We start from the raw sequence: 16,048 nt of genomic DNA on the forward strand, positions 1-16,048 counted from the left end.
AAGAGACCATGAGGAACATATTTATTGTGTAAGAGAAAGAAAAGAAAAACTGAGAACAAAACAAAAACATGCTATACATTTCGCAATTCATGAGCTGTACAAATATGGGGGCTACCTCTTTGACATGTGAATAAAAAGCAGACATTGAAGTAGTGAATGTATTTGATCAGGTAAAAAGCTACAATTTTGGATCATGCTAGTCCTCATTACAAAAGACTCCACTTAAAAGGCAAACCTTGATATTTCTCAGCACAATTTCACTTATCAAATGGGAAGACATACGGTTGTACATTGGACTGTCTACTGTCTGTATACAATCACAAAGTCATCAAGCCAACGAAGAAAGCAAAATATGCAAACAATGGCCGACAAATATACAGAAATGACTTTTCATAGTCAGACCATAAACTTAAAAACTGTGGAATGTTCAGTTACATTTAAAAAATATACATATTGCATTTCCTCAAATTCATTTGATAGAGAACACAAAATATTAAAGCATCCAATTAAGTATATCCATAGCGCCCCACAAAGGTGAAACAGACAGGAACTACTTTTGAGTGTTTTAACCACTCGAACCCCAGCATCCATATTCTCTGGGGAACATAAGCCAAAAATAGCAGATCTGCAAGCTCACAACGCGTCGCAATCTGCTATTTTTGGAGATTTGGTGTAGATCGGAAAAACAGCGCACCAAGTACTCAGGTCCGTTTTACTAAGTAGTTAAAGGTCACAGGCCATGATTAATATAACTAAAAAGACAACATACTATATTGTTCCCATCTGTAAAACACTAAAGATAATTTTCGGCAGCATGTACAACATGAACTGCACCATGGCTTTGTAAGGCAGCAGACCAAACAATCTAAGACCAAGCATTTAGAAAATGCTTTAGACTCAAATTAAGGTTTTGGCCTGTTGAGGTATGAGGAACAAGTGTTTCATTCCAAAATGCTACCAATTCCTTTGCAGTCTTGCATAGCCAGACAATCAGAGATCTCTGCCTATCGATTTGTCTAGGGAAATCTAAATACAATGAATGGGCATGGACGCCAGAGAAAACCAGCAGTAACAAACCTATGCCCACTGCGTTGAAAACCAATCCTGATACCATCCCATATGAAGGAGCGGCCTCAAGACTTCGCATTGGTTCTGTGATGAGGTTATTTTTTTTTTTTTATGAATTGTTTCCACTAAGTTTTAGCCCATTTGTGGAATTTAGATATCACCAGTCATATCAGTGGGTGGAAATGTTTGATCATGTGGCTAAGCGAGACTAATCCATTTGAGATGTTTTTTGTTACTTTACTCGTTTGCACTTTGTAACTTGGTCAAGAAAGCGCTGCACAAATACATTGATCTAGATTTTCAAAGTAGAGATTATCATGACTTCATCCTCATACTATTTCGAAAAGGTCTTTAGGTCTAAAAGCGAAATGGCTAGCAACATTTTGGCTTTTTTTCAAATGGTTGCTATCTCACTATGGAATGAAACTCTTCCACGTTTTGTTAATAACTTATTCCTTTGAGAGACTACTAGTTGCATATCCAATATTAAAGGGAAGATAAATCTTGACAGATGGACATGATCAATTCTTCTGAACAAGTGGCCTCTTAACAGAAAGCATCATAACCACAAAATCATTAAGCCTGATTCATTCTTTGTCGCACGGCGGCCTCACCATGCGACGGAGCATAAATTATAGTCTTTACACAGTCTCAGGATCAGCCCATACATTATTTTGCAATTATCGAAATACTGAATGAGAGAACAGCGTTCCTACAATTTGAATTGCTGCAGTACATGATTGGTATTCTGATCAGATATAATGTAGCTCTTGGTAAAATTACTTTCATCTGTTTCTGACAGGTTATGAACGTCAGAAGAGAATCTGTTTAATTATTCTGCGACACAGACAGAAAGCCTGTACATCTTGCCATTAAAATATAGTTTTAAAATAAAGTATACCATAACACTGCTTACAGCAGTTAAAACTAATGTTTACATTCAGGCAAGAGAATGATCATTTTGACATTTGACAAAAGATGTGTTACAATGTCTTCACCAGTTTTAATGGGATCAGGCTACTTTCTCTCCCAATCTGTTTCCCTCACTGTCTATTTGACAGTTTCATGAAAATGAATCAAACGGTGGCGTTCGATTAATTAAAAAAAACAGTCGTTTCTTGTCGTATTCTCCTACAAAAAAGCAATCAAAAGCCATAAACATGAAACCAAAGAACACAAATTGACATTGTCACAGTAATGGTGAAATGGGTCTCTTAAATTGATCAAATTTAGATTGAGTGCAATGTCATAATCGGAAGATGTCCACCTGCTGCACTAAACACTGATAACAGACAGGCATTCCTGGAATATTTTATACATTTTTCTTAAGATACTTTAATTTTGATAGTTCGATAGCTTTTGGGTTTCTGTTTTCTTGGGTACCTTTCTCGCTCAAAAGGCTATTTCACAGTGCAAGAAAGCAAATCATTTTCTCAAGTGATTTTCTAAATGACTTGATTTTTATAGAAGGGACTATGGCTGAGTAGGAAATCCAGACATCTCATTGTAAGAATCCAACACTGTAAAGGTTTTTGATGCCCCTTAAAACCCCACAAATTCCAACGTTTATCTTTTCTCCGACACCCAGCGCTAGACGGAATGGGACAGAACACGGTTGTGGCCCGGCAGTGAGCAAAGCCACCGACCACCTGAGTGTAGGAGAAAGCTAGAAAAGTAGTCGGTTCAATATGTCCCGATCATGATTGTGTGTTTTTCTTCTTTATCTCTGATGGTCACTCCAGTAACGTTTAGCTGTGGTTGCCTTCAACCGCCTCATCATTTTCTCCTTCTCCGTCTCAATTCACCCTTCCATCACTCCATCCACTATGGACACTTTAGCAGTGTGATTCAATGTGCTTCCCTGCAGCATTCAGCCTGTTGACAAAAAAATAAATAATAGGGAGGTGGTAGTGGTGGTGGTGGTGATGGGGTCACACACTGGCCATTGTGTGCTCTGTGTGTTTCATTATGTCTCCTTTTGTTTTGTGTGAGAGGTATTCTCGCAAAACCCCCTTACAGTATTTCGAATGCTAATGTTGTCAGCATGTGTGGCAGATGGGACAGCCTGATTGAGCCTTCTCTATATTAGGCACCGCAAATGATGATATCCTGTTAATAACCTCTCTCCAATAAGAATGCACAGTAATCAATTAAGAGCTTGAGGGAGCGCTGCGCGGGTCCGTGATTAGAGTGCTCTTTGGAGAGGGTTCAATTATAGGTCAACAAGGTTTTTAAGGTCCTTCCTTTTGTGTAACATCAGAGTGAGAAAGTAAGTTGATGAACTTAAAAAGGATCTAAGGCACTTCGTCAAGTTAAAAAAATAAACTTTATTTATCCATGGCTTGAAGGGTCAGTGGACCCTGATGCAGGCCAGTGGCGTTTCCCCCTTTTCTCTTTGCCTAGCAACTAAGCCATGGATAAATAAAGGCTTTTTAACTTAACTGAACAGAGTGCCTTGGATTCTTTTTAAGTTCACCGACTGACTTTCTCACTCTGATGTTACAAAAAAGGTAAGAACTTAAAAACCTTGTTGACCTAGAATACACAGTATTTTGGAAAAGGAACTCTTCAAATATTGACCGACGTGTCTTTTACACAGAATCCAGTTTTTGGGGTGTTTGAGCTGTTGAAAGACATGATTCACGTCCTCCTCTCCACCCATGGTCAGACACCATGCTCCATCGGAGCCTCATAAAGCATCAGAAGAGTTAATTCGATCAGGACTTCAGCACTTCAAACAGTCTCTATTCTATCTGCACCATCATCTGGCCAACCAGGCCGCAGCTAATTTCCTCTGAAAAAGCTTTTAAATACTTAATTGTGCCTGTAATTCGGCTCATTTCCTGGTCTACACCCTGATGAGCTGTACACACAACCACACACTTGTCATAATATGCTCTCTCTCTGTAATTTGATCTCATCTTACTTCTGCAGCATGTTGTGAGCCAGGCCCAAACCATCGGAGGACAAATGCTATGAAAGTGAGAATTTTGTCCAATAATAAGCTTTCTAATAGGCTTAAAGGGATATTTCACTTTAAAAAAAGAAATTGGGTCATTTGGTCGTCTACTCAGGCTTTTGTCAGTCTCCCAGACAGTTTTTAAGTTGCTTGATTCAGTATTTAGATATTTGATATTCATTTTATCAGACACGCCCCCTTCCTATACAAACCCATTGTAACTTCAAACGCAATTTTAACCATGATAGATTCATCGAAAACACCCGTCCTTAGTTCTGGTGACTCACACTGCCCTCCTTATACTCCTTATATAAGGGGGTGTGTCTGATAAAATGAATATCAAATATCTAAATACTGAATCAAGCAACTTAAAAATGGGATGCTCCCAAAATGACCAATTAAAGTGAAATATCCCTTTAATTGGTTACATTAAAACTTAACCATTAGGACAATCAGTAGCAGAAACACAATCTACACTACTTATTCAGGTGTGGAGGGAAAACATAAAGCCAAGCTAAAGTGAGTGTGCTATAGAGACCTACACAGTAAAGTATGTTGTGCTCTGGAAGCTATAAAACATGGAGTGCAGTGCATACACACAGTCCATGTGGTCGCTACAGTAAGTCTACTGGTTATGGTGATTGTAGTAACAATGAATACAATGAAAATATCACAACATCCTCAACAAGCAATTTGTGCAATCAAAGGTCTATGAAGCTGAGTGTGTGTGGGGAGACAATCAACTGGTCAAAATGAGACATTGAAGTTGAAAGGGGAAAAAAAGAAAATAAAAAAAGGTAAAGGCAATAGAAATAAGCATATCACCACTGTCGGGCAGAAACCTTGTATCTCCATATTTCATCTTTGAATTTTTTCATAAATGAATGCCTTATTTTATACTTCACTGTTTGACCGTGTTGCACAATAATAGTGAAAATAGCAGTTTTCGTGAAAAAATGTATGAATACATTTGCCTATGATTTTCACAAAATAGGAACGCAGGTTCAAAGTGCCTACGTTTTAACCAATTAAAAGTATCAAGAGCCTGTGACTAAATAATAACTACACTGGATGCATTGGAAAAAAATCAATTTCCTTAACACATTGAGTGCCAAAAACGGTCCGGACCGTTTTTGAGAAGCCATGCGTTGTGTGCCAAAAACGGTTATGACCGTTTTTGGGAAAATAAATTAAAAAAAGATTTTTTTTAAAAAAAAATTTCTTCTCAGCACCAGGAGATATCATTTTTCGAAGATTTAGACTCCAATCCACTTCCTGGTTAACTTATGACTTCAAAAGCCTGTATCTCGGCTCCTGTGTACTTTTTTTCTAAAATATGTATTTTTGACTATTTTCGACTATTTTCAACTGGCTGCAACTATGGAACGGATTACCTAATGTTTAAAAAAAAATCCCCCCGATTGTACGAGACCTCTATGTGTGTAATGAGGGGATCACCTTGAGGACGGTGATCACTGAAAATATTTTGTGACTACTTGAAAAAGGTTCAAAAATGGTTAAAAATCCAGGCACCGACTGTACCCTGTTTTAAAAAGACCCTGGCACTCAATGTGTTAAAAGTAACGGGTTGGACATACAAGGTTTCTGCCCAACAGCAACGCCATTTTCCTATAATTTGACTAGTTTCAGTCATGAGTGATGGAGTGCAAAACATCCAAGGAGAGGGCAGTTTTGTGATTGGTAAGTCGTGAGTCAGCCAGTCAGAAGACGAGTGAGGAAGCACATCAACAGGAGTTGTCATGGTACCACAGTCTTACCCTACAATGCTACACCGTCTCAGGTAGCATTGTGATACCACACCAAGAAAATATACTGGGAAATTATCTGGTGTTGTTGTGGTAATGGATGCATCTTCTTTCATATACTATATGGATGCTTCCAGCACGACATTACTTGACAATAAGTTCTATACTTTTGATAGCTTTAAGATAATTCAAAGGCTTTGGCACTGCCGACATGTTAAAAGGTTTAGTATCGTGTTACGGTTCAGTATCATGATATTTAAGTAGAGGCACTGAGGTATCATCCAACTCTCTGCAGAACACAGAATCAAAGAAAAAATCATTCACATATTGGTCCTTAAATGTGCATCAACGTCCAAGACATCAGTGAAATACAAAGAAGGTGGGACGGAGTAGGACTGCACAATTGTATAAATTCAGATATTGTGATTTGAGTTTTCACAATGAATAGCCATGCTAATACATGATTTAAATGTCTTCCATTTAGATATGCCAAAAACTATATTAATATAAGATGCAACTCATCTTGCAAATTTGCTTTTAAATCCTGATCAATGATCATGATCACAATTAGAGTTTCAAATTCTGCCCGAACCCGACCCGACGTTTTCGGGCACAGTAAGGCCGACGGAAATGGCAGTGGATGTGTTGGATGCAGCTCAAAGTGAACTTTACTCAGGTATCTAGTTTGTCGCCCTCCGACCTTCCTAGCCCGTGTTATTAAAGCCGAGCCTTGGGCCGGCCCAGTTAGGGCCGAGCCTTAATTTTCTGGCCCGTTGAGAACTCTAATCACAATATCTCGCTAAAAGCAATTGGGCTTTCCACAGAAGCCATATCCATGCAGCCCTATCCCAGTGGTCCCATCAACAGGTTTGGTGAAGCAGGGAGCAGGCCATGTACTGTCACATGCATTTAACCCATCAAAGACAAGACACGGACAGAAACAGAAGCTAAGTGCTCACATCGCAAGGAAGTCAAAACAGGTAGTTCTGGAGGAGGAAGGGGCATGGCATCACCAGTGAGGTTAAGGCAAGCGGAAGAATTAGTAGTGCTTTCAGTTCATTTTTAGGGAGGAGGCAGCAAGGAGGAATCTCACAAGTGAAAGCTGTGCTACGATTCGATGCACATGTACAAATATGAGTATGCTTGCAGTTTTGCCACGACATGCCATGACCAATGTTGTAAATTCACATTTATTCAGCACAACACACAGAAGCAGCAAAAAAAAAAAGAAGCAGTAAAAAAAAAAAAAAAAAGAAAAGGCTGAAACCACCACAATGAGAAAAAAAAGGGGAAACAGGTGTGAAAGGTCAGTTAGGTCAGGTGTAGAGGGATGGAAGGAGTCAGGGACTTTTTACGGTAAGTCACCGTTGCAAAGTCGCTGATATGGACCGCACCTGAGGATGTCTGCTCCGAGCTCTCTGATGTTTCTGCTGCCGGACCGGTATCAGGCCCCACGGGGGCAGAGGACTCAGTGGTGGTGGTGGTGGTGGTGGTGGAGGTGACGGTTGGGTCGATGGTTGGGTTCCCTTCTGCAGATTCAGCAGAGGAGGTGCTCTGCTCGGCTTCCAAGACTACTGGAGTGGAGGAGGAGGTAGCTGCTGGAGGAGAAGGGGAAGTGGTGTCTGGAGGGTGTGTGTGTGTGGGGGGAGGGGGGGGGGGGGGACAGATTTGGAAATGGGGACAGAGAGGGAAGGAGAGGGGAACAGATTTGAAGAATTACATAAGAGAAAGTTACAATATTTTTCATTGGATCATCTATGATGATTTAAAATACCATTAATACTCTGAGTCTATACTATTAATTACCTAAATAGCTGAGAAAAGTGTCTAACATCTAATTTTGTAAATGTTGGGCATGTACACTGGTAAGCAGCAATATTTGTGTTTTCAATAGCAAAGCATGATGGGACTTAAATTGCTAAACTGTGCCGATTTAGAATTTTATGATGTATAATTGTCTTACCCTGCGGAAGAGCAGAAGGTGCGTCGCCTTCTGCGGTGGTGGTAACCACCGTTTCTGGGACCTCAGAGGGGGTGGAATCAGAAACCGGAGTGGCGGGAGTAGGAGGACGAGGGGGTTCAGTGGGGGCAGAGTATGGTTCTGGTTCTGATACCGTCACACTCGGCTGGGCTTCAGACTGAGCTGGATCAGCGGGGGGCTCCGCTGCTGGAGAGGCGATGATTGCAGAGGGGAACAAGGGAGGAGGACGACAAGGCGGGAGAGGAGAGGTACGGCGGAGTGAGGGATTTGATTAAACGAGTGAGTGAGTGTGGCAGGCAAAGGAGGGAGAGGAGGGGAATGACAGAAGGGGGGAGGGAGAAATCATGGGAGTTGGTAGTGAGTAAGACATAATTGGTGAGTGAGAGGAAGGAAAAGAGAGCACGGTGAACAGGAGAAGAGAAGAGGAAAGAATAGAGAAGAGAAGGGACGAGACAACAGAACAGAATTTCATACAGTATTTCCCTTTTACAGCCCACTTTCTATTTGTGGTTATAAGGATCGCAGTAAACGGAGAACAGTGAGATGCAAAAGAAAGGTAAATTATTCAGAGATTAAGTTAAAGAACAGACAATTGAAGAGAAAAAGAGAGACAATTGGCATGGCACAATGTTAAAGGGATATTTCACTTTCAAACATGTTTGGCGTAATTTTAACGTCTGCTTGGGCTTTTGTGTACAACCCCCAGACAGTTTTTAAGTTGCTTGTTTCGGTATTTAGATATTTGATATTCATTTTATCAGACACGCCCCCTTCCTATATGAACCAATTGTAACTTCAAACTCCATTTGAACCATGTTAGATTTATTGAAAACACACATCCTTGGTTCTGGTTACTGATATTGTCCTTCTAATACGTGAGCGGGCCGTGTTTTCAATTACTTTTTACATTTTTATTTTTTCATTTCCCCCAAAAAATAAATGAAAAAACACAGCCCCCTCACGCATAAGGACAATATCAGTCACCAGAACCAGGTTAAAATGGTTAAAATAGAGTTTGAAATTGCAATGCGTTTATCAAGGAAGGGAACATGTCTGATCAAATCAATATTAAATACTGAATCAAGCAACTTAAAAATGGTTTAGTGTGCACACAAAAGTCAGAGTAGACATTAAAATGACCCCAAACATGTTTGAAAGTGAAATATCCCTTTTTGCATGAATAAATTCACTGAAATGGGTTACTGCACGGTGTGTCAATGTAACTCTGAAAGTGTACACTTTCTATGTTACAAATGCATAAAGTAAAGGTCAGGGCAGGGTTTCAAACTATACCTGCGATCCATGTCCAGCCAAACCGTTAACTGCAGCCAACAATATAGGTCTTCTAGGGGCTAGTGTGTCATGTACTATAAACCCCATTATCAAGCTTTTTACATTTGTTTCCCTTACATCAACACACTCACACGCAAACATCCATGTGTCTTGTTTCACGTGAGCCTGTATTAGAGTCAATCACTGTCACAGTGGTGTAAAGTACATTTACTCAAGTACTGTACTACAGTTTTGAGGTATTTGTACTTTACTTGAGTATTTCCAATTTCCAATACTTTTACTCCACTACATCTCAGAGACAAATTTTGTACTTTTACTCCACTACAATTATTTGAAATCTTTAGTTACTAGTTACTTTGTAGATTTTGATTATTATTACAAAACATACATTAACCAGTCCTATATACATTTCGGCCATTTGAAAATAGACGATCTACAAGCTCACAATGCATCGCGATGCGACGCATTGTGAGCTTGTAGATCTGCTATTTTCGAAATGGGACATTCTGCATAGTGAGTACTTTTACTTTTGGTACTTTAAGTACATTTTGATGCCAATACTTTTGTACTTTTACTAAAGTACATTTTGAACTCCGGACTTTTACTTTGTAACAGCATTTCTATATTGCAGTATTGATACTTTTACTGAAGAAAACATTTGAGTGCCGGTTCCACCACTGCTGTCACATACCCGTGTCTGCTTCCGTCTCAGACTCAGTAGGCTTCCTGGGGGCGGGGCTCTCTGCCTCTTCCTGACTCTTGGCCTGGGGGGTGCTGTCCGCGGAGCTAGGGGGCTTCGGCGGGCTCTCGCCGCCCATGCTGCTCCGCGGGGACTGCATCTCCATCTCCTCGGCCCAGTCCGTCACAGGCTGGTGGCCGTCCAGCGGGGAGAAGGGGCTGAGGGGCTTGGCCACCGCGCCTTCTGGGGACTCGTGCGCGGCCGACGGAGAGGGGATGTGGACCTTGGGCCTGGGAGTAGGCCCGTCACAATTATTAGATAATCGTCATAATCGTTTCCATGTTGAAAAATGCACATTTTCAAATATAAAAAAATTGCAGAAATAGTAGATCCGCAAGCTTACAACGCGTCACTTTGTGACACGTTGCAAGCTTGTAGATCAGCTATTTTTACATGTATAAAATTATTAAAAATGACAATAATCTCTTATTATTTTCATATCTGCCCTGCTGAATTTTTTTATTACGAAGCCTAAAAGGCAAACGGAAATACCATTTTTATGACAATGTTCCACGCCAAACACACAATTAAATCGTTAATCGCAATTATCTGAGTGACAATTAATCTTCAACTTAAATTTGTAATGGTGACAGCCCTACCTGGGAGGGCGCTTCTCCTTCGGGCTGCTGGCCGAGAGGTTCGACGGAGGGGAGGCCGGCGAGGTGTCCTCACTAGAGACCGCTTTCTCCTTTCCCGTGTCTTTCTTTTCGTCTGCTCCGGAGTCGTCGGTGCGTTCTCCTCCGTCGGAGGAGCCCTCTTTTCCGTCGTCATCTTCTCCATCACTGGCGTCCTCCCACTCCTCGTCCTCGTCGTCTCCATCCGCGTACTTTTCCTCTGCCTGCGGATGGGACAGAACATATGATTGAAAGACTGGAGCATATAAAATGTTTGGTCCCCGATTGTTACCGAGAGAAAAAGGTTAAGTCAGACTGCAAGAAATTAAGATTGTGTAGTGTATGTATTGTGTGCACTTGGGACCAAAATTGTATTTGTGTTTTTTTCATTCATTTTAAAATTGACTTGAAACCTGAGGGAGACATTTAGGCCATACTGGGTTACAAATACTGTATATAAGATGTATTGTCTACTGTAACTCGATGAATAGAGGACGACCAGGGTCAAGGTCAAAGGTAACATTCCAATTGGGAGGAAAAACTAAATGTCTTCATGTGTTCAAGTGAGTGAGCTTTCAAAAGCCAAATTCCAATACTTCCACAATCGCTCACTCCGCTCGCGCCTTAGTTCCGCCTCCGAGCGAGGACGAGAGGATTAGACGCGAGTCCGGAGGAATCAAGCAGGTTGGACTGACAGACACAGTCCATTCCTCATATTCCTGCCTACTCGCTCGCTCCACCTGGATGTCATGTTGTATATTAGCACATTCCCTGCCATTGACGTAGATCTCCGTCATTCTTCATTTTTTCCCATTTTTTTTCTTCCACGCAGAACCCGGAGATAACGTGATCCCAAGATATACTGCTCCACTCACTTCCTGGTTTAAGTATTTGGGAAATATTCTGCATCTCGGCTCCTGTGTTTTACTATGTATTTTTGGCGAGACATGCTATTTTCAACGGCGTATAACAAGCAAACGGGAGGTCGCAATGACATTTCTTCTTTCTTTCACGGAAGCACAGTGAAACTCTCCGTGATTAGCAACCATCAGGGGATCGATCATACTGGAGATAAATATTCTGTGACTACTTGAAAAGGTTAGAAAAATCTAAATAACGCTGGCAGTGGATGCACGCAGCTAGAAATAAGTCTGGCAGTGAATGTGTTAGATGTATTTCTTATCAGATGTTTGACACGCGTTCTAGCTCACACCATGCTCAACAAACAGCGTGATTGTATAAATAAAGATCAACCCATTATGTAATTTGTTGCTTCAGTACAGTAGCTTTGATCACTGTTATTCGTGTTTTATTATATATACATGCACTTCAGTATCTCTGCAGTTCATTCAAGTTGGACACTTTTACTCTCAGACCGTTCAACACACGCATGCAGGCATCTTATGTTTACATTTTAGGATATGAGCGTGCAGATCAAAGTTCTAAAACATCCCTTTGACGTCTGTGACACAGCACTAGGCCTGTCACAATTATTACATAATCGTCTAATCTCAATTATTTGAGATAATCTCAATTATTTGAGATAATCGCAATTGTTTTTGCATAATCGTCATAATCGTTCCCATGTTGAAAGATTTTCACACATTTTCAAATATCAAAAAAAGCAGAAATAGCAGATCTATTTCTGCTATAAGCTTGTAGATCAGCTATTTCTGCTTTTTTACATGTATAAAAATGATTAAATGTCAATAATTTCTTTGTTTTAGTCATATCTGCCCTGTGCAATTTTTGCCTAAAAGGCTTCTTATGTTCCAATGTTCAACGCCAAACACACAATTAAATCGCTAATCGCAATTATTTGAGTGACAATTGATCGCCAACTTAAATTTGTTATGGTGACAGCCCTACACAGCGCTGCTTTTTCTCCCAGACAGCGTAGTCATGCTTTCCATCTCACGGCCCGAGGAGACGGTCCATCCAATAACAAAACAGATAAGACAGTCAAAACGAGAACAGGCTTGAGTGTGTACACTGGTGGTACAACTCTGTGGAAGCCACTGCAAGCGGCTTGGAGAGCTCACTCTCCTCCCGGTCTCGGCTCCTCCAAAAGCAAATGACCATTTGGGACACAAACTATTTCCGGGTTCAGCTGGAGGACCGAGTGTGGAGTGAGCAAAGACTTGGGTATTGGAATTTGGCAGTAGTGTGATCATTATTTCTGGGATTCAATCCGAATACCTTCTGTGGTGGGGGAGCTTTGGCCTTCTCCCCTTCCTTCTCCTTCTTCTTTGGCTTCTCCGTCTTTGTCTTCTCCTCCGTCTTTGTCTTCTCTTCTGTCTTCACCTTATCCTCCATCTCTTTCTCCTCGTCCTGCTTCTCTGCTTCCCAGCGGTTGTCGTGCATGCTGAAAAGAATGGCATTGTTTAGCCTGTTTCCCAAAATAATAATAACAATACAGACTTTCAGAAATCTTGGTGAGCCTGAACTGCTGTCAAAAAAAATTGCCTGGAATTTCACTGGGTCATTGCCTTTTGGACACACACACACACACACACACACACACACACACACACACACACACACACACACACACACACACACAGGAAGGGTAGTGCGAGCGGTGCGGCCGCACAGGGCCCCGCATTTTTTTTTTTTTTTTCGTGAACAGAATCACATTTATTAACTCATTCACTGCCACTGACGTAAAAAACGTAATTTGTCCCGTTTACCAATCCTGCCACTGACGTAAAAAACGTAATTTGTCCCGTTTACCAATCCTGCCACTGACGTAAAAAACGTAATTTTTTTTTTTTGAAAAAAAATATTTTTTTTTTTTTTTTTTTTTTTTTAGTTTTTTTTTCAAATTTGACCCAAAGACCAAGGAGATATGATTGTTTAAAGATCTACACTCCCATCCACTTCCTTGTTAACTTAAAACTTAAAAATTCTGTATCTCGGCTCCTGAGTACTTTTTTTTTTAAATGAAAAATCTCTGGCAGTGGGCAAACGCGGCCAGCAATAATTGTGGCAGTGAATGAGTTAAGAGTTATAAAAAGAAATAACCGCAAATAACCACCAAAAACTCGGAAATATCCACCCCAAACTGCGGAGATTCCGTTAGCCGGTATTTACCGGCCATTGACCGGTAAAAGTTTTAATTGGCCGGTAATTATAAACACCACCGGCCACCGTGGCCGGTTGGGAAAATGGTGTCGTGTTATTAGGCTATTTTATCATTTAAGCCTATTATTAATATTATTATTTGGATAAAGTAGTTGGCTACAAACAACCATTAAAATCATAATCATTTAAAGTTTTTATCATGATCTGACTGTGGTTTAATTCCCGACAGCCTGCTCTGCTGCTGCTGCTGCGCACTGCAGTAGTAGATTCGCCTATTCGTTGTACGATGGTGTCGCACATTGAAAATATCAGAGCTACAAGCTCACAGCACGTTGCAACGCGCCGCGTTGTGAGCTTGTATGTGTGCTATTTTTGACAGCTGATACAGCTGAAACAGCTGATAGACACACAGCTGTGTCTCCTCCTCATCAGCCAGCGTGGTTCGCTCGCGTGTGTTGATAAACAGAACCGGGATTTTCCGAGGTGATAGAATCTGAACCAAACCGGACCCAATTGTCGATAAAGGGACCCAAACACGTGTGGGTCGTGGATATTATGCAAGCACAGTGACTGTCTGTCTGCAATGGATAGTGGTGAAAGTTGGGCGACGGTGTCGCGCATGGAAAGGCTCTGCCGCAGCTCGCCCCAAAACACCCTCGCCCCCATTTTTCAGGCGGACCAGCGGTTGGTTTTTGTACTCTTGTATTTGTTTTACTGAGGATAAGATTAGGAATAAGGTTAGGTTTAGGTATAGTTTACTGATATGTTTAGGAATACCAGGCGAATACAGACGGATTTTCCCCGGGGCGACTGTGTTTTGGGGCGAGTGGGCGGTAATCGTTGCGCAGCAGTTCACTCATGCCCACTTTATTCATTTCATTTTTGGCAAGTGACATCTCTGCATGATATAGTAGATCATATAATTTAGTTATCTATAAAAACAGGAACAGATTGCATCTGTGATAAAGTGGAAAGAAGCGCAGCTCTAAAGTAACAAGGTGTAATGATCAGTTGGGTGCATGTATGCAGTGCAAACGCGCATGTGACGTTAATTATAATATATGGCCGGTAAATGTATTCTTTGGCCGGTAAAATATAATCCTGCCGGCCATGGTAGCCGGCCCAAAAAATGCCTAGCGGAAACCCTGGCGCACGCGCGACTTCGCACAGGGCCCCGCATTTCTCCCAGACGGCTCGCACAAACGCGCGAGCGCACGCACACGCACACGCGCACACACACACACACACACACACACACACACACACACACACACACACACACACACACACACACACACACACACACACACACTAAAATAATGACAAGGCTGTCGTTTTAGACTTTAACACATATCATAAATGTGACTTGGGTGATAATTATGATTAATGATGCACAGTAAAAAATATATATATATATACAGGTATATAGTAGTTTTAATTAACACAAAATCCTGCTATAGATACATTAGCCATGGTACAATGCAAACCTGGCTGTATGAAAATTAATTCATCTCAATCACCTATAGCTCTGCTTCTGTCCCCGGCCCTTCCCACGGCCCCGGTCTCCTCGACTCCCCGCGCCCCTGCCCTGGGACACGAACTCGGCAAACGTTGGCGCCTTGGGAGGTCGCTTACTGTCGTCTGGAAAAATGAAAAATAAAATAAAAAAAAGGTGTAATTGAACATAAGAAAATGTAGGAATGGAAATGAATAGAAACTGACGGCAAGACAATCAAGGACATGGCACCCCCTTAGCTCCAGGACACGATCCACCCCTACACTCCTTTCCACACAGATTATCAGTAATAAGACATCTGTTCCTCCCATCCCTACGACACCCTGGTCAATGGTCCAGGTGTCCTGACTTCTCCCTTCTGGCTCCCAAGCTGTGAAATAACCTTCCCCCTCAGTCAGGAATGCAGATTCACTCTGTGTTTTCTGGCAGTAGGCTCTACCTCACACTCTAGCACTCACAAGTAAACTAAGTATGTTATTTAGACAGCATGTAGTTTAGACCAGCGTTTCCCAACCGCGGCAGGCGGACCTTTTCTGTACCGCGTCGGAATGCTAGGTGTGCCGTGTCGTGTGGCCGTGTGAAGGTGTGAACCCTTACCCAACCCCCCCGCGAACAATAGCGGCTATCGTCCGTCAATAGATACGGGCATCGTCCATTTCATGGACACACAGCCACGCCCGAGTCCATTCAGTGAAGCAAGTCAGCGACCATCACCCATGGAATGCAAATATGTACCTAGCAGGTACACAGCTCCGCGGTGTAAAAAGAAAGCCACAGCCAGACTGTACCATGATGGCATGAAACTTGTTAAAATATTCTGCGCCAGTCCACCGTACCAGGAAGAAGAGGGGCTGTCAAATGCCCATATCATAATCTGCCATGAACGCATGTCCAACATAAAACACGTTATGTACTAACGTTAAATCAACATAAGTGTTAGTTTTCTTATAAAGTGCTTCTAAATCGCTCCAGTGTGTTTGTGTCAAGATACAACCGTGTTGTTTGTGGTGTTTAATTACTCCACGGAG

At 41.6% G+C, this 16,048-nt stretch overlaps 1 protein-coding gene across 5 annotated transcripts in view; it reads right to left on the bottom strand.

Moving 5' to 3' along the window:
- Positions 1–16,048, bottom strand: part of LOC308085744 (coiled-coil domain-containing protein 9-like) — a 39,258-nt gene continuing 23,210 nt past the window's right edge. For 3 of the 5 annotated variants that reach the window (XM_080429050.1, XM_080429049.1, XM_080429052.1), the window contains 7 exons: positions 15,025–15,145; positions 12,620–12,785; positions 10,406–10,644; positions 9,759–10,036; positions 7,757–7,960; positions 7,188–7,415; positions 1–2,943 (listed from right to left, as the gene is read on the bottom strand). In XM_080429050.1, the coding sequence (XP_080285176.1) occupies positions 2,939–2,943; positions 7,188–7,415; positions 7,757–7,960; positions 9,759–10,036; positions 10,406–10,644; positions 12,620–12,785; positions 15,025–15,145 (1,241 nt within the window). In that variant the 3' untranslated portion in view covers positions 1–2,938. Of the gene's footprint in view, positions 2,944–7,187; positions 7,416–7,756; positions 8,275–9,758; positions 10,037–10,405; positions 10,645–12,619; positions 12,786–15,024; positions 15,146–16,048 lie in introns of those variants that run through there. The other 2 variants (XM_080429051.1, XM_080429053.1) reach the window with 2 other exon arrangements.

This window comes from Gymnoscopelus braueri (genome assembly GCF_963280865.1).
Source record: "Gymnoscopelus braueri genome assembly, chromosome: 5".
Lineage (NCBI taxonomy): Eukaryota > Metazoa > Chordata > Actinopteri > Myctophiformes > Myctophidae > Gymnoscopelus > Gymnoscopelus braueri.